General features: G+C 42.7%; 3 protein-coding genes across 4 annotated transcripts; 2 read left to right on the top strand and 1 right to left on the bottom strand.

Moving 5' to 3' along the window:
- Nucleotides 1–1,291: 1,291 nt before the first annotated feature.
- On the top strand, nt 1,292–9,762 carry Eaat1 (Excitatory amino acid transporter 1). Its single transcript, XM_017177583.3, has 11 exons — nt 1,292–1,537; nt 5,747–6,074; nt 6,159–6,254; nt 6,317–6,484; nt 6,553–6,595; nt 7,355–7,397; nt 7,464–7,647; nt 7,712–7,842; nt 7,909–8,338; nt 8,399–8,495; nt 8,598–9,762. Exons 2-11 carry the CDS (start codon nt 5,890–5,892, stop codon nt 8,658–8,660), a joined length of 1,440 nt encoding a protein of 479 aa, XP_017033072.1. The 5' UTR covers nt 1,292–1,537; nt 5,747–5,889; the 3' UTR covers nt 8,661–9,762.
- A 3,582-nt stretch (nt 9,763–13,344) lies between these two features.
- Nucleotides 13,345–15,222, top strand: LOC108082116 (uncharacterized). Of its 2 annotated transcripts, none has more exons than XM_017177415.3 (2): nt 13,345–13,458; nt 13,504–15,222. In XM_017177415.3, the coding sequence occupies exon 2, from the start codon at nt 13,573–13,575 to the stop codon at nt 15,046–15,048; it is 1,476 nt and encodes a 491-aa protein (XP_017032904.1). In that variant the 5' UTR covers nt 13,345–13,458; nt 13,504–13,572; the 3' UTR covers nt 15,049–15,222. The 2 variants fall into 2 exon arrangements, with proteins under 2 accessions (XP_017032904.1, XP_017032905.1); XM_017177416.3 differs by having other exon boundaries at nt 13,378–13,458; nt 13,512–15,222.
- Nucleotides 15,223–15,860: 638 nt separating this feature from the next.
- Nucleotides 15,861–16,934, bottom strand: LOC108082130 (proteasome subunit beta type-5-like). Its single transcript, XM_017177432.3, has 2 exons — nt 16,767–16,934; nt 15,861–16,713 (listed from the first exon to the last, which is right to left on the bottom strand). The coding sequence occupies exon 2, from the start codon at nt 16,678–16,680 to the stop codon at nt 15,922–15,924; it is 759 nt and encodes a 252-aa protein (XP_017032921.1). The 5' UTR covers nt 16,681–16,713; nt 16,767–16,934; the 3' UTR covers nt 15,861–15,921.
- Nucleotides 16,935–19,132: the final 2,198 nt, after the last annotated feature.

Raw genomic sequence — 19,132 nt, 5'->3', positions numbered from 1 at the left:
AAAATCAAGATTTCAATCTGGTTCCAACTTGATCGCTTCTTAAGCCCCCCTCCAAAGGCTCATCCTCATTACGAATCACTTTCCGAATTAACTTGGGTCCAACCACCAACACGGACGGATGGACGGCCGAATAGCTATCTAATTATTTACTTATTTATACACCACAACATGGCAACATGTGCAATTTCCAGCCTGTGTTCATGTGTGCGTGGTGTTGTGTCCAGTGTCAAAAATGAAGATCGACAGTTCCGGTCCGAATGTGTGTGTGCTCACCTCTTCGGATGAGAAAGGGGGCAGCGCATACACGGCCGCTGCCGACCACGGTTTAGGTTTAGGGACTACGCCAAGCACTGTCAACTGGGAGCCACTTAGCCGCATCCCATCCTCCGGCCTGCTCTTCCGCAGCTAGAGCACACAGCACACACTCATTTCCCACCAGCATGGAACTGGCCCCGGCCCCCAAGGCAAATCGAATTGAAGCGGATCAAAGGCAGCTGCAGCTGTGCTGATTTTTATTACTTTATTTCTGCTGCTGATATTTATTATGTTACGAATACGAAACCGGAAATGCCCAACTAGCATTCTTTCGCCGAGCTTAGGCCTGGATCCATCCCACTTTCTTGCCTCAGAATCCAGGCCTTTGTGTATGCCGGGGCACTCTCAATCAAGTTCAAGTAGCACAATGGTTATGGCCATTGTTTGGGCTACTTTTCGGGGTGTTTTTGTCGCGATCTTTGGCATTATGGGACGTAATCGCCGCTGGGATTGAGTAATGTGCAAACTTGACCCACTTATCCGGCGGTGTCGTAATAAACCAGATCTAACCAGAAACTCGCTTTCCTTTTGTACAGCGCGAGGAGGAATAGCCTTGGAAACCCCTGATTGGCATTAGCAACAATGCGAGGATGATGATCAAGGCGGTGCGGTGTGGCTTCAATGCAGCGCCTAATGAAAAGGAAGCAATCGAGAGTGAAAGTGGATGCCAAGAACCTGCCAGGACTCGGCCGTAATGAGTTCCTTTCACTGCACTGCACTCTTCGTAGTAAAGGAAGGCGAAACAAGGCGCGGCAAATTACGCGGCCTACGCTGCGTATGCGTTACGTGAGATGCTCGCAGTCGCGAGAGCAGCGCAGTCGCCAGCAGCAGCGGCTTTTGATGAATGAAACAAACACACTCACATACACACACACACACTGCACACCCGCAGAGACGGACGCCGACGCCGACGCCGCAGCCAGGGAGCATTTTGCGCGGTAGCTGGCTATATTTCGAATTTGAATTCGATTTAGCTACTAGTACTGTTTTACAAACCGACGAGAAAGGTTCTACTGCCGCTGCCAGCAGAACAGACCCGACCAGATCGGCATCGGAATAGCTGAGACAGATCAGTCAGTCGCAATAACGCCGCGCTACCGATCCCAATACCAATCCCGAAGCCGATCCTCCCCCAACGTTCTTGGGCCCGTGCCTGAAGGGTTCGCATAAATACGTTTCAAAATTAATGCCCGACCTGAGGCAAATGTGAATGCTTTTGATTGTAAGTGCTCGCAGAACTGCAAAGCAGATGAAGACCATTAAAGTACATAAGTGTTGCAAGAAACAATTAAATGCTATCGAAAAAGACTATGTAAACCTGGTTGTATGCATTCTGTGCTGTGATTATCAGTTGAAAATAGTTAAAAACACCTTGTGAAATCCTTTTGAGGACTCTTATACCCTTGTTATATAATTTCAATTCTTTGTTTTTGTTTTCAAGAGAATATCTCATTGGAAGTGGGTAAGTTTTTTATTTTGCCGGTCGAAAGCTGCAGCTGTTTTTTCTACAATTAATCTATAACAGATCATAAAAAAAGTTAAGACAGGACATGAGTGACTCGTAAAATATTTACACGTTTAAAAGTCAATAGAAAATATATTGTTAAACTTTTAGAAATACAATTAACAAATCAATAAATCAAATTTAAGGTGCAACTTTTAGTTATATTGGATGACTTCTGTTGATAGTTTGATAAAGTAATTGTATGATAGGAAAACTTTATTTATTTTTATTTATTTATCTAAAGCTAACAAATAGTATTAAACTAAGAGCTAACAATTGGTAAAGAGCCATAGCATATGATAGGAAAACTTATTTGTTAAATAGTTTATTAAGTCTATAAATAATTATGCCAGCTGGGTATAAACAGTTTATATCTAAATATAATGTCAGAATGTACTCGCTTTATGGAAATAATTTTAAAACCTATCATGTAATGCATTTTTACTTATAAAATTTCATGAATAATTTTAGAAAATATAGAAAATAATACTATTAATTTTAGTTATATATTTAAAAGGAATTTATCATAGGCAGTAAACTTTTATTTACTTTCTCAATGACTTTGCATCGATTTACTCTTCCTTAGAGGCACACGAGAGAAGCGTGAATAATTTCTGATTAATCGGACTGATAAGATTCTGAACTACAGCCGCCCCACTGACCTTGATAGAACCGCCTACCAGCCTCTGCATAGACGGGGGCGTGTCAGACAGTTTGCTTTCTTTTTTAATTTTTTTTATTTTTAGCGCACAATGCATTTTATTTGCGCTATGCACCAAAATAGTTTTATCTCTCTTCTTGCGCCACAATAATGCAAAAATGAGAGATAATATATATAAAGTATTGCAAATAATATAATCTCTGGCGAGATAAGCTAATCAAATATTTGTTGATTTCTGAGAACTTTCCTTATTTCTCACCCCAATAAAATCGTCTTATATGATGGACGCGTGAACAGACAATATTAATACTGTTCCAAATTGGAACTTCGAATCGAGAATGAGTCAGTTTTATCTTAATATTTAAAAATATTTAATCTGCGTGCTAGTCGCGTGTTTAAATCGGTTTCATTTTTGCGGAACCAGAGTGATTCTCAACAGATAAGGCGAAACTTGATGGAAAAGCTGCGCTACCGTTTCGAGATAGTCAGACAGCCAGTCTATAGATTGTGGCCATCGGACGAGTCTAGATTATTTAGTCATATATATACCTACAAGGTGTATTTTTCTATATTGTGTATATAAAACGTAGTACATGCACTTATTAACCTTTAAAAATAAATAAAAACTGAGCTACATATTTAATATATTTTTTTTGCAAATGAAGAGTTGCAGTTTCTATCAGTCTCAATATATTCCTTAGTACTATCAAAATAAATACCTATTATATTTCTTCTCCTCTAAACTTTATTTGTAAAAAATTTCAGGGCTTTTAATGGAAAATGCAATTAATAACATAAGGTTTTACGAGTAGCCAATAAATGGTGTTAATTGTTTTTATTTTACAAACATTGTAAAGCCTTTCAGTTAGGCTGTGTTCAGTTCGGATTAAACTGGTTCTCCTTAGACGCTTTTCTAATGAATTTCCTCACATCAAAGACAAGTGGGTGGGTCAGCGGCCTCCCCTGGCAGCCATCCCCTCGAAATGCAAATCAATTTGCATTGACAATGAATTTGCAACTCGAACATGGGTCTGGATTCAGTTTGCATTGCATTAATTAGCTGGGTAGTTATAGTACCCGTGCGTTATATAAGCCAAAGTACAGCGCATTAATTAGTATGCATCTCGGGACATATATATATTTGTGTTTGACTATCAACAATAATAAACTTGTCCGGCATTTGCAGTCATGTAAACTGTCTGCCAATCAAAAATGCACAAGAGACTAAATATTTCCATAGAATATTTTGGAAATGGAAACCTTTCCGGGAACCGTTCCCTCCCTTTCCTAGTTTACGATTCATGAATCAATTAGTGCTTCGTGTTTTAGAGCCACGCTAATGAAGACAACAAGATCAAGTTCACGATCACTCCGGTGGGTATTACATTTCCCCCCAATTGAGATGACTGTTTCATCGACTTCCGCTTAGTGTGAAACCAATCCTTTTGTCAATGAACTTGAGTGATGGAAAACGCCCATTGATCAATGAAACTTCCGCAGCAATTGAATTTTAAATGCAACTGCGACAAATTACTCAAAAATTTACATCTGCCTACGAATATCTGTAAACAATTTCATTCACGGCCAAGTTCACAATGAAAAAATATGAATAAATAACGTCTAGCGAGGCCCAGTAAATAAATAAATAAGTTGCTAGTCTCAGACTGGTGCTCGAGCAAAATACTTGAGTTCCGCTAGATTAATTAAATTGATTTCTTATCTATAATTAAACTACTTCTACCTTCTGAAGCACAAGTGCAAGCCTAAGTTCACCAATTGAACTATTCAGACAAACGTCTAGTTTAGTATGGCACATTTTTTATGGTACATGTCCCATTGCTTGGACTAAAAGCAATTTAGGGTGCTCTAAAGGTGTTTATGTCAATGGGAACCTGCCCCAAGTAATACCCATCCCCCGACCTGGGCACATGCCAATCATCCACTCAGAATCGACGCAGTCGGCGGCTCAATTGCAGGTCTGCTCTGCTCTGTAGTTACATCAATTAGGTGAACCACAAGTGCCCCACCGCGAACACATAACGACATTATCATACCAAAAGGCGTGCAGCACACAGGGAATTGTGATCAGTGATATCATTGTTGGATTTACAGGGGAACTTCCATAGGAAGACTAATTTAAAATTTCTAAAAAATATCTAGTAAACTACAAACTTGTTTAAGAATTCTGCTTAATACCAAATAGGTCTTCAAGTTAATAAAAATATTCAAAGTCTCAGTTAAATAATCTTTAATCCCCCTTTTAGTGTAAACTACTCTCAAGACCCTTAATCCACTTAATCTAACTAAGAGATCTCAGCCACTTGTTTAGTCACCCCAACCCTGTTCGCGGTGATCTCAGTGGTTCTTTGTCTCCTCCTCAATTGCCTTACAACTGGCTAAACTGTGCCGAAGTGTGAACATTTTCTTGATTAATCCCGAATGGCGAGTCACAAATGCCAATTGAGAGGATATTGCGATGACCATGCGACGGCGAGTGCTCAGAATGTGGGTCAGTCTGTGAAGTCCGTATCGGACACTATCGGATCGCACAGATCACCGTCGCTGGCATATTGCCCTTGCACCGCCATCGAGAGGAAGGGAATTAGTTTTCATTAATTGAACGTTTATGTAAATTAATTTGTTTGACACGTTCCCCAGCTTCGATTAATTGAGCTGCATTTTTCTAGGAATGCGCTGCTGCCTGTTGTTTTCACAGCATTTGTGCATAATGGGTTTGCAGTGTCGGTGTTAAATGAGTGCTAAACAACAAGCGCTAACTTCTTAATTGCTGGGCAATGTTTTTTGTATTTATTTGCTTGAATTGCTGGCATTGCACCACTTCCTTCCGCCCTCCGCCCTCGAAAGGCATTTCCAAAATAATGCAAATATAAATCCAGCATTGAACAACATCCGTCCGGGCTCGCGTCGAAAGTAACACCCCGCTCTTCAGCGGCCAGGGATGAGGAGGCGCACACACATCACAAAAGCCCAGCTGCGTGAATTCCCCCGTTTCGGGGGTTGTAATATCTGCGCAGTGCGAAAGCTCAGTCGTCGATCGATGTTCGCCCCGTGAGGAGGAAGCGCTGTTGCCTTAACCCCTTGAAAACATCTGTCCAGCAGCAGTGTGGAACCAGTTTTTAGTGGAACTTGAATTCCCTATTTAATTTGTATAGAGAATATTTGCTAATTCTAGGTACTCTTTAAGTGGAAAATAATGTTTAAGCTTTACTTTTACTAAATAACAAATTTTTCATCTTTGTTTTTAGGAAACTTTCCTGAACGGAGATTTCTGAAGCTTCTTAAACCCCTAGAACAAGATCGCCTTGGGCGGAAGTATTGACTGCGTGAGGAGGGTTTCCAGCAGGACCCAGGGTTGTCCAGGTCCTAAGCAAATCCAAGGACTGCCACCATGACGCGACCCAAGCAAGATGAGAGCAAGTTCAAGGCGTTTATGCAGGAGAATGTCCTTACCATGGCCACCGTCATTGGTGTGTTCGTGGGAGGACTCGTCGGCTTTATTATCAAAAATAGCACAGGCGAGTGGACGAAGCGAGAGATCATGTACATATCCTTTCCAGGAGAGATCTTCCTGCGGTAAGTAGTCAATAAAAAAGGCATTTAAAACAAATACTCTTGATTTTTATTCAAATGTTTATATTTTAATATCATATTTTTTAGGATGCTGAAATGTTTGATTGTGCCGCTCTTGGTATCGTCAATTACCAGCGCCATTGGCGGCCTGGACTTGAGCATGTCCAGCAAGATTGCCACAAGGTAGGGTTTCCGAAGTCACCTTAAGATAGATATATTTAATAATTAATATTCAATCCTTTCAGGGCCATCACGTACTACTTTGTGACCACCATATCAGCCGTCATTCTGGGCATTTGTCTGGTCACCACTCTGCGTCCCGGCCAGGGAGCTAAGATCGTGGAGACCCAGACGGAGAGCATTGATAAGGCCTCGAAGGTGCTCACCCCAGACACTCTTATGGACCTGGTGCGGTGAGTGGTGGTGTCTCTCCTTATTTATGCCATAGACTAACTCTAACTTGAATTTTCCTTTTGAACAGAAACATGTTTACGGACAACATTATCCAGTCCACCATGTTCCAGGTGAGTCGCATTGCGCATACGCACTGTTGAGCACCGATTCGATGAGGGTAGCAACGGTAGCAATTATTCAATTCTTTGCGGTTCAGCGGGACTTTGATTGAAACAAAGCGCGACACATAATCAAAACTGTCATGATAGGGATACCACAATTTCAATTACACGCCAGAATCCCAGATTCAAGAGGGGGAATTTCACACACAACTGTTGCTGGTTCGTGAGTCCGTCCGTCTGTGCTGAAATTTCAATTATCGCACACCGCACAGAGACGGCGAGATCGGGAGAGTGAGAAGAGCCGGAGAACGGAGGAGAACGGGTCGTATCAGCACGGTTTAGGAGCCCCCAGACGCAAATTGAATCAGAGTACTTAGACCGGGGCTGTGGCAGATATGTGGACATTGTACCTCCGCATAAATAAATAATTATATGCACATTCGTGTAGATGGTACATGATGCTGTAGGTAGGCGGCCGAATGAATATTCATGCGCACAATTAGATTATTGTCGACTCAATGAGGGGGAATAACAGACAAAACGAAAGCTTCAAATGTTTCGAAAACGGAAAAATACTGGAAAACCTCTACGGAAGCTTGGAATTAATCTTATGATAGAAGGGTCTATTCAGATAGTCATATTATATAGTTTTTTTACCTTTTTTACATTTTAGCTCGAAAAGTACGGAACGTCTCTTATATTATTCTTAATATCTTCTCAAAACCCGCTCAATTTTGTGACACATTCTCACTCCTCTTCCGTTTTTAGCACCGCACTGAGATCTTTGAGAACACTACCATTAGCCCTGCACGTAAGTTCCAGCCTTTCCTTCTGAAAACCTCATTTAAGTGACAATTTCTTTGATCTTCTTATCTAGAACCAATGGAGAACTGGGAATTCAAGTCGGCCCAGCGTGAGGGCTCCAATGTCCTTGGGCTGGTTATGTTCAGCGTGATCCTGGGTACCACCATTGGCAGGATGCGCGAGAAGGGACAACTGCTGCAGGATTTCTTCACCACTCTAAGCGAGGCCATGATGACCATCACTTCATGGGTTATCTGGTAAATAAATTGAAATATATCTACTTAAAAATTAAGTTAATTGGGAAATGCCTTTTCCGTCTAGGATTTCTCCGTTGGGCGTTGGTTTCCTGATAGCCGCCAAGATCATTGAGATGGAATCGATAGCTGCCACAATACAATCGTTGGGATGGTATTTCATTACAGTCATGATAGGACTCTTCCTCCATGGCTTTGGTAAGCATTTTACCTTATTTTATATTAAAATGTATAATAATATCTAACATTGTCGATCTATCACAGGTACCATTGCTGTGATCTTCTTCCTGGGCACCCGACGCCTTCCGTACCGCTACATTGCCAAGCTCAGTCAGGTCCTGGCCACGGCCTTCGGCACTGGCTCCAGCTCTGCCACAATGCCACTGACTATCAAGTGCCTGGACAACATGGGCATCGATCCCCGTGTCACCCGCTTCGTCATTCCCGTGGGCGCCACCATTAACATGGACGGAACCGCTCTCTATGAGGCAGTGGCTGCCCTGTTCATCGCCCAATACCGTGAAATGAGCTACTCCTTCGGCACCATTGTGGCCGTTAGCATAACGGCCACGGCTGCTTCCATCGGAGCCGCGGGAATTCCACAGGCGGGACTTGTCACCATGGTCATGGTGCTGGACACTGTCGGCCTGGAGCCGAAGGACGTGTCCCTCATCATAGCCGTCGATTGGTTGCTGTAAGTGGGGGAACTGGGAACGAGTTGAATATACATTTATTTATAACTATTTTTATTTAGGGATCGCTTCCGCACCACCATTAATGTGATGTGCGATGCCCTGGGTACTATTTTGGTGAATCATTTGTCAAAGAACGATCTGGCCAGCGTGGATAGGGTAAGTCTGATTACTATAATTACTTATACATATTGTCAGGGATAATTAATAACATAATAACTTCAAAACAATCAAATTTTAAATACATTTTCTATCCCACAGCTGAATGCCGAGCCCCATGAGCTCCTCGAGCTGGGCCCCAATGGCCACGAGATGAAGGAATGAAGGCAGTCTTCGCTTGGCGCCTATAACCGCAAACGATGAGTGGACATGTCCCGGCTGTGGGCCTGTTTCCACATCCTGCCCAGCAACGATAGCGACAGCGACGACTACGACGACGAAGACGAGGAGTTTTAAGGGTCGTCGCGGGATCAGAATCGGGATCGCATCGCGGCTGGGACGGAGTCATCATGTTTGTTTGCGGAGTATTTAGGGTGACCAAGTCGCATCTAATTTCCAGATTGATTAATTTGAGGCAGAGTCTGCCAGAGTACAAGTACTAAGCCAGCAACGAATTTATGTGACACATTCGTTATCTAGTTTGTTTTTCCGAACGTAAAAGAGCCAGAAAGCGAGGACAAATAAGATTTAAGTTGAAAACAAAAGAACTTTATCGTCTAAATTAGGAGATACTTTCACGGTGTAAATAATTTTTAAATATAATTATATTAAATTGAGTTCAAATTTGCATTACACTCTCCCCCACAAGCCTAGTATTATTAAAAGCAAAACGAAACGAAATAGAGTAAACAATCCGAGCTCCATGCAATTGCATTTTCTTAGCAGACTAGGAGTCCTCTGAGACTCGTATCTAGTATTTGTTAATGGTTATTCTACGAGTTTTCTGACATAGCGAATACAAATACAAACTGAAAAGACAGGAAGGAAAGTAGAGCGGAAAATAAGATGCAAGTACTAACTAATAAATATCAATTAAATCGAATCAGAATTACAAATGCCGTTACAAGTTCGTGTTCATAGTTGAGCTTTGTAAATACTTAATAGCTTAAGTATACATATATAAATCTTTATGGAGAATATTTATATTTAAAGCGTGGCAAACGAATTCTTGAATGACAATAATAGCGACAAGCTGTCAATTTATACGCGTAACACATTAATTGCATATTATAAAAGTAAACTTAAACCCACCATAGATCCCGAGTATACAAGATAAATAAATCTAACACATATTTCAGCGTTTACCATGCTTTCAGCCAAGAGGGAAAAGAGAAAATTGTTTAGGTTACGAATCATCAAAATGTTTGTAGTTGTGCGTAGTCTAAATATATGTTTACTAATAAAACTTTATGAATATTTAACGAAACGTTTTTATTTGTTTAACTTGTTCTATGCGGTTTGAAAGCCACTGTAAGCATGGTTGATAAGCAAGGAAAAGCTTGGCCCAGAAGCTTTTGGCCAACTTGCTTGGCCCTAATCTAGGTGGCGTTTTGGTTAAAGCCAAAATATTCCCTTTAAAGAGTTTTTATTCTTAAATATATTGACATAATTGGGTTAAGTGTAAATTACCCACTCCACCAAGTGGATATAAACGTTAACTTTCATATTCTTTTAAGAGTCTAGCAATTATTTAACTTTATATACATGAGTTTAAACTTAAGAACAGCTTTAAGTTATGTAGGTAAATGAAGGATAGTATCCCAAAAATTGTTTAAATGCACTTGACTTTAACAAGTTTTCAGTTTTAGTTTCCCTTTAAAGTTTCCGCCGCCTTTGATCTATGCGGGGTCCCAACAGTATACTCCCTTTCCATTCTGCCCCACCTAAACCCATCCCAATGGAGAACCCTTCTCCCAGGAAAAAAAAATAACAAAAAATAAACAAACAAAATAAAAGGCCATGACATAAAACAAAGCAATCCAAATATAATATTGGAGTCTCTGACAGAGGAGGCACATAGAGTGATGAAGGAAAAACTTTACAGTTGAACTGAAAATGCAGCCAGGTCATCAAAACTATATAAAATTCAGGAAAATAAAATAAACAAGAAAGGAATCTAACTTCGACACGCCGAAGTGTGTATACCCTTGCAGATTGCAATTGGATCACTAAACGTAGTATGCAGTTTGGTTAAGCTTAGAAAATCTAATTCAGAACCGCTTTCCGAATTCCGGATGCCGATGGCGAGACAGAGAGCGTTGGCAAGGAGGATTAGGACGAGGAGGAGTTATGAGGAGGATGCGTTTTTTTTTTTTGGGTGGGATAATTTAAATAAGCTCAATAAAAGAGCATTCTAGCGGTGTCAAATGAAAGAAACATAAAATATTGCAAAATAGCTAGATGAGCATCACTGGCAGTTAATGAGATGCCATTTTGTCCCAATAATGCAATATAGCTAGATGAGCATCACTAGTATTAACCGAGATTTTATAGCCTCCCAATATAGCAATAGCTTGATGAGCATCACTGGCAGTTAGTGAGATGCCATTTTGTCCCAATAATGCAATATAGCTAGATGAGCATCACTGGCAGTTAATGAGATGCCATTTTGTCCCAATAATGCAATATAGCTAGATGGTATTAACCGAGATTTTATAGCCTCCCAATATAGCAATAGCTAGATGAGCATCACTGGCAGCTAGTGAGATGCCATTTTGTCCCAATAATGCAATATAGCTAGATGAGCATCACTGGCAGTTAATGAGATGCCATTTTGTCCCAATAATGCAATATAGCTAGATGAGCATCACTGGTATTAACCGAGATTTTATAGCCTCCCAATATAGCAATAGCTAGATGAGCATCACTGGCAGTTAGTGAGATGCCATTTTGTCCCATTAATGCAAAATAGCTAGATGCGCATCACTGGCAGTTAGTGAGATGCCATTTTGTCCCAATAATGCAATATAGCTAGATGAGCATCACTAGTATTAACCGAGATTTTATAGCCTCCCAATATAGCAATAGCTAGATGAGCATCACTGGCAGCTAGTGAGATGCCATTTTGTCCCAATAATGCAATATAGCTAGATGAGCATCACTGGCAGTTAATGAGATGCCATTTTGTCCCAATAATGCAATATAGCTAGATGAGCATCACTGGTATTAACCGAGATTTTATAGCCTCCCAATATAGCAATAGCTAGATGAGCATCACTGGCAGTTAGTGAGATGCCATTTTGTCCCATTAATGCAAAATAGCTAGATGCGCATCACTAATGCACATGAGCATCACTGTCATTATGTCCGATTTCATTGCCCCCTAATATTGAAATATAGCCAGATGAGCATCACTGATGAAGATGAGCATCACTGATGCAAGTGACCAAAATTTTTCATTCAATTTGGCCGCTTTCCAAACTGGGGTAACAGGCGAACAGAAATCAGCAGCAAGCAACTGAAAACTGGTATAAACTGTTATAAAAACTTTGGGCCACGAAAAACGTGCCAGTGTGACCATATTGTAAATTTTGTCCAAGTTTCAAACCATTTAGGAGCCGGCGCAAGTTAGCGGGGACCCAAACCTTTTTGAATCCAAATTTAGGTGTTATTTTACAACTGCACCTGGGCACACTGAAACTGATCGTCGTTAAATTAAAATTCAAATTTGGCAGTTAAATTCAAATTCAAATTTGGCAGTTAAAATATTTAAAAAAATTTAAAAAATCTTAAAAAAATGTTAAAAATTCAGAAAAAAATTTAAAAATTCAGAAAAAAATTAGATTTGGCTTTCAACAGATTTTTCCCCACACAATCCCAAGGCCCCCAAATAAATGCCGCTTAAACCACACAATTTCACATTGATTTCCCTTTTTTTATTGATTCAAATTTGTTTGTACCATCAATTACATTTACACATTTATAGTAGTAGTAGTAGTAGTAGTTATAAATATTCCAATACTTTACGCCTGCTGGGCTTCAGCTAGCCCGAAGCCAAGATCCGACCACTGCCATTCGCTTGAGCTCCGCCATCCCAGCTGCTTGCTCCTCCAGCTTCACCACTGCCGATCCGATGATCATCAATCATCAATTACAATGATGACTAGGATGAACTTGTGCTTCGCGGATCGCTGTGTCGTTGGTCCTTTCCCTTGGTTTTTGGTCGGGGTGGGTGGTACTGATGAGCGATGGCGATGGAAAGTCGGTAATTGAAATGAGAAAAACAGAAAATTAAAAACTAACAAAGCCATAACTCTGTCAAAAATGCCTTAATTTGCATTCGGAACGCGGTGTTATGTTAGTTTTTATAAGGTTAACAAATTTGCAAACTTAGTTAAAAATTCAAAATTTTATCAAATTTTGAGAATTTTAATGATGTAACCCCTTATAAAATTTTGAAAAAATTGATAAAAAATTTTTTTTGCCGGATATGGTCAGAAAGATGCGCCTGTTAATGCTGATCAAGAATATATATGGTTTATAGGGTCGGAAATGACTCCTTCTATGCATAATGAGCTGGAATAATATAAAATGGCTATATCTCAAAAATGATACAAAAATATTGAAAAACAGCCAAGTTATAATTTTTTTTCTAAAAATTTATCGAACATTTGTATGGCAGCTATATGATATAGTCGTCCGATCCGGCCCGTTCCGACATATATAGCAGTGAGAGTATATAGAAGACTATATGCAAAGTTTCATTCAGATAGCTTTAAAACTGAGGGACTATCTTGCGTAGAAACAGACAGACGGACAGACGGACAGACGGACAGACAGACAGACGGACAGACGGACATGGCTAGATCAACTCGGCTGTTGATGCTGATCAAGAATATATATACTTTATAGGGTCGAAAACGTCTCCTTCACTGCGTTGCAAACTTCTGACTGAAATTATAATACCCTGCAAGGGTATAAATATGGGACAAAGAAAACACCAGCATATTTCGATGGCTTTAACAAATGCTTTTGTTTTGGTTTTTTCAGATATCCGAAAGCTTCAATTGGAGTTTACTTGAAGAAAAAAATCAAAAGACTTCTCACTTTCCAAATCTTTACACCCAAACACACCTGGACACCCACGCAAAATGTCATTGTTTGACTTTATTCAAAACCTCAGGTATTCAAAAAATATACAACAAAAATTATTGTCAACTGTCTAAAGTATTCCAGTTTCGCCACTGTTTCTTGACCGAAATATGCCCCAATCCCGGAATTGACGCCACGCCAAGCCATGTTGCAAAGCAGTGCCCTTCCGGGGCGACCGCAGCGTCCAATTTACCAGGAGGTGCGACAACTCTCGGACGCCCAACTCTCCATTATGTGCCAGAGCTATAGCATCTTTCCGGGCCCGATCTCCCCCCATAATCGGCGTCAAGCAGAGCGCCAGCTGCACATTGCTCTGATCAAGGAGCGAGCCCGGTTTCGAGCCCGCCATCAGTTCGCCGAGGAATGCAGGCTGCAGTATTCCGGGGATCCCAACTTTCGACCAAACCCTCCTCCACCGCAGCAGCACTACGATTCCAGGGTCGCCTTGCCTCCGCCCGCAGTGCCTACCCTGAATTACTGGCCCAAGCCCAATACTCTCAATTTGCGTAGCAACCCGCCACCAAGCAGTAGCTTTCGGTACCGTCAGCAGCTTCAAGAGCCGGTCTTGGAGCCTCAGCGGTATATGACCTGGCAGGAGCAGAGCAGGATGCACAAGCAAGCTGAGCGGAAGAGATTCCACAAACCACCTGAAGCGAATGCCGCAGCGGAAGGTGCTGACACCAGTTTCCTGGGCTTCCAGCTACCCTTCTCTCTGGATACGGTCAGAGAGATCACCACCAAGATAGGCGAAACTCTCAAACGTTTCCAGGGCGCAGGGGAAAGCCAGGCGACGACTAGATTTGAGGGAGGATCCATCAAAAACCAAGAAAAATGCCAGGAAAGATCTCACGATGAGCGGCGAAGAAGCGAAGTGGTTGCGTGTCAAAAACAACACCAGAGTACGTATCAGGCAACCACCGAAGATGACCCCAGCAACGATGCATCTGAGGGCGAGTACCAGGCGGATGAATCCGAAGGGGAGGACCCAGAAATTTCAGAGGAGGACTTCAATTACGATTGCGAAGAACGCGATCGGGATACCCTTTTTGATCGCTGGGAGGGAGAGAGGCAACAGCAGGCCTACGCCCAACCCCAGCCGTTTGACTTTCAGGAACTGAAGACGCTGGCGGTTGCTCAGGCTCAGACCGATTTGGTCGAGCGCTCGAGTAGCGTCAGTACGGCCACCACCTACCACGACTTTTTCAGCCAGGAGCCGCTGCAGCGAGTGGCGGGTAACTTCTGGGGGTGGTGGCGAAGACGAACGACGGCGGGGGATGAGCGGATCCCGGTGGCGGAGCAGACCCGCGAGAGGGAACACAAGCACGAGCGCGAGGTGAAGTCCATTCACTATTTAAGAGAAACAGCGGACGACGGGGTGATGGAGATAATGCATCGGGTGGATCTGCGCGACGATAGCGAGGAGGAGGACTTGGTTGTTCTCCCGGAGTGCACCCTTACTTCCCAGCCATCGCCGCGTACCTACGCCAGGCTTTACATATCCATTTTCCGGTTGCTTTTGTGCGACCGGGACGCAAAACTGGACCCGGAGAAGCTACGCTGCGCTTTCCTCGGCTGCTGCGTGGTCTTTGGCATATATATGGGCTACAGAACGATGCGATAGTGGCGCAAACTAAAGTTAAAAGTGTCCTAAATTGTGTTTGGAATTTTTTTTTGTATATCGCCTGCAGGCTGAGGTTGTAAAATCTCGATTCGGTAGTAAAAAGCTTTATTACACAGAGCTGCAAGCAACATAAAATGCTGATTTCGGTGGATAAATCCAATCCATTGCACATTCTTTCATGTTTAATCGTTCATTTTACAGCTTGAAAATAATTGAAACAATTCCTGAATGAATCATATTCGCTGAGCATTTACAACTACTCCCATCGGCTGACTTAAGCTCGCAGGCAGCTGCTGGCAGGGCACCATGCATATTACTCATCCGCCACGTGTTGCCAGCTGAGCCAAGTCGTCGTCGTTGTCGCCTACCTGCCGAAATTCCCACTTTCGAGTCGGACCGGAAATGAAACTGTAATTATATTTATGGCAGCCTCAGCCGGAGCCTCTCAAGAGTTGCCCTGCTCCTTGGCGGCGGTCCGCCCAAATGGGATTTCGGATTGCATAAAAATGAGCCCTGGTAAGTCGCCTCCCGTCCTTCCGCTGGAGCGAAAATCTCGTTGCCGTTGCAGCGATGCGCAAACTTAATGACTTTCGGCAAATTGCCCAACTCGAATCTGCTTACTGGACCCGTGTTCCCGCTGCAACTGCCATTTGCAGGCGAGGTGTGGCCATAAATCTTTTTAAATGTCGCAAAATAAACACGGCAGGCCAGACCCCGGTGTGCCAAGTGCAATAACTAATTTACACACGTAAATGTGGATGCTCATTCCCCTCTTTATAAATCGCTCAGCTTGACCCCTTTCAAGTACTTAATTTGGTCAAGAAATGTACCTTTTTATGCTGAGAAATCAAAATAGAACAATTAAGAAACACATTAAACCAGCTTGAGCCTTTTGGGTGGTAACAACTCCTCGTCCTCACCCTCTCCAGCATAATTCAGGCCCTTTTTGAAGTTTTCGTGCAGCTCCTTGCAGGTCTTAGTCCCCAAAGTCTTCCAGGTATTCTTGACCATGTGATGCAGGCTTACCGAACCGCCTGTATAGGCATCTTCAATCGAGGCGTGGCAGACGGCTCGAAAGCCAAGGTCAAAGGCCTGCTGGTCGCTGAGATCGAAGTCGAAACCGGTGTTCAAGATTTCCAGAGCTCTCTCCGATCCACTGCCTACGGCAAAGAGTGTGCCCCGGACGATGAAGCCGTCGCAGTTGATGCGGACCAAGCCGGGACCAGATTCGTCCATGCCGGCCAGTATCATTCCCATGTAGAGGTTCCGGCCATTGTCCCATTCATCCAACGACACATTGCTGATAATTGTGGCCGCGGCTAGGAGGGACAGCGGCTCACCGTACTTAAGCTCGTGCAGGCGAGACTCCCAGGCAAGAGTCCGGATCCAGAAGGAGCAATCTGCGGATGCGCCGGCTACCGTGGCCATGATGTGGTCACCCACCGGTAAGGCCTTTAGCATGCTCTTCGATAGAATGACGTTTCCCTGGGTGACTTTTGAATCTGCGCATAGTACAATGCCGCCCTGGTAGACAAATCCCACAGCAGTGGTTCCGTGATTTAACTTCATGTCAGCATCGCGTTTCCCTTGACCCATAAAGGGTGAAAATGTCGCCAAGTTGTTGTTATTCATCTCCTCAAGGTTCGTTATTTAAAAGCTGTAAGGCTGTAAATATTCCAGGAGTAATTATTATGAAGCGTAAGTAATATTTTGGGTACTTGTAAAACTGCCGAGATATATGTAATTCTGTTATAGAAAGTGTAAATATTTTTGCACATTAAAAACCAAAACAAGAGTGTTAGCAAAACTATACAATTTGTCAATACTTTAGCCGCTGTGAGTTGTCTTTAGCTCCGAAGTTGAAAATCGAATGAAAGCGTGTGAGTTTTAGGTCGGTCTTAGTACAAACTCGTGGCTTACTAGATCGAGTTTAGGGAAATAATCTTACCTTGAATTTTCTTTCTTGAAGAAACGACTCTAGCTGCTTCTTCTTTGCATTTATATATATCTATAAGATTCCAAAACTTAATAAAAGTATTAATGCAAATGCATCTGTAAGCCGGCTTCCATTTTATTTCGAAACTATGAAATGCATGTCTGTAATCTGTTTTGAATTTTTTTTTGTTTTTCTCCTTTTGTGTAGTATGCCTGCGAATGTGGTAACTAATCAATGTGGCGTTGAAGATAATCAGTTCTTCGAAATCTCAACAAGCTCCCCGTTCCTCTCGCACTTCAGCTGGAAAAGGGTCAGGGCGTCGCGGGAGAGCTCTATTGCTCTATTACGCTTGCTGTAAACGATGTGTCTCACGCCAAAGAGGACCGTCAGGATGAGGGTAGCCAGGGACAAGGTGAAGGCGCCGCGTCCGGACAGACTCCTTAGCACTATGGACTGGCTATCGCGCACCCTCGGTATCCAGTGGCAGGCACTGATCGCTGTGCAGGCGAATATCGTTCCGACTAAGGGGACCCAGGGGAAGCTGCAGGACCTGCTTTCGGAGCCCAGCTCTATCAGGCGGCTCTCGAAGGCCATTAAGTCCTCCAGCACAAGCGGTTCTTCATCTTCGTATGGCCACCGGTCACTGGGACTCCGCAGGTCGACCGTGGAGGTTGCAAGCGAATTCAAGCTTTGAGTTAAAGCCGGGCTCGGAAGGTTTGTTGAAGACCCTTCCATGGAGTTCATACCGCAAAAGGACCTTTTGGCATAGATATGACTGATGAATTTCAATATAATTGAGACTAAACTGTCAATGAGTGACTGGTTTTGATTTTGAAAGAAAAGAATATAGATATTTTGAGATGTTTCGCATTCTGGGTATAAATTGTGGGTGAAATGGGACTATCCAATTTACCTTATCCCCAAATTTAAGACCATTAAAAGGCAGTTTAATCGTTTGAAGTATATATCTTTTTGAAATTAAGTCGCTGTAAACATTGCCCTATCCGGTAAACTCAGCTCCAGCCATGCCAACAGAAACCTAATCAAATGCAATTGGCGTGACCGAAAGAGAGACATAAATAAAAGTTTGGCCATAAAACCGCAAAGAGACATAAAATGGGCATAACAAATTTAAATGGCATAAACAATTGGCAACAAAGTAATCGCCCGGGACTCGGGACGGGGCGAACTATAAGACAAATCGCACGGTTTTTGACTCCTCTCGAATTGCAGACAATGCGAGTATAAATCTGCAGCCATAAAAGCAGACGGCGGGTATTGGATCGACGTTTTCGGGGATGTACATGTACACAAATTGAGACACTTTCCATGGATTGGGCAGAACTTTCAGTTTGTCTTTATGCCAATTCAATTTACCGGCAAATCGCTTCGCTGCCGAGCCAGAGACTTGGTCGCAGAGCGGAGCTCCAATGGCGGCGGCCCAGGACACGGTAGGAAATAAACATAAAACGGCAACGAAATGCGGCCATTTAATTTATATTCTGGCAGCATTAAAAGGCATTTTAATTTCTATGGAAGTCGTAAAAAGCCCTGAAAAGTACTCTCTTCTTCTGCCTCGCCCCGGCATCTTTCGCTCCTTTCATATTTATGTCTATAAATTTATTTTGCACTTTTCCATTTCTCAATTGCGTGCAAAAGATTTTTACATTTAATTCAATTTGGCATCTAATGGATGGGGTCCCGGGATGGGGGACTGCCTGAGTGGGCGGTGGTCAACATCGCTTACCAACTGGGGCGTGGTCATGTCTGTTTTGTAGTCGTTGCGTGAAATATGGTCCTGGCTACTTAGTGTGGCCCTCCCGGAGCCATCTTTCCAAACTGAAATCCGGTGGACGCCCAGGCTAAATTACCGTTACAAATTTGCGCTACTTTGATGGCAGCCTCTCATACTCCCTATTCCTGCTCCCAAGGAGTCCAGAAATCCAGGAGCCCAGCAGCTCCTGGCCGGCAATGTCATACAAAATTTATTCGCTCTACGTGACTCTGCCGCAAATCTTCGCTTAGTCCAGAGGGTCAAGCAATTCCATCCCTGGGCTAGTTTGGGTCACTCCAAGTTGATGTTGCTAATGGTTTCCATAAGGATAAGGGAGGTCCACTCATGGTTCGTTGGCTGAGGTTCGTGTGACC

Source organism: Drosophila kikkawai, chromosome 2L (assembly GCF_030179895.1).
Source record: "Drosophila kikkawai strain 14028-0561.14 chromosome 2L, DkikHiC1v2, whole genome shotgun sequence".
NCBI classification, from domain to species: domain Eukaryota; kingdom Metazoa; phylum Arthropoda; class Insecta; order Diptera; family Drosophilidae; genus Drosophila; species Drosophila kikkawai.
The sequence above is the reverse complement of the archived record's forward strand: the minus strand, read 5'-3'. Positions and strand labels throughout refer to the sequence as shown.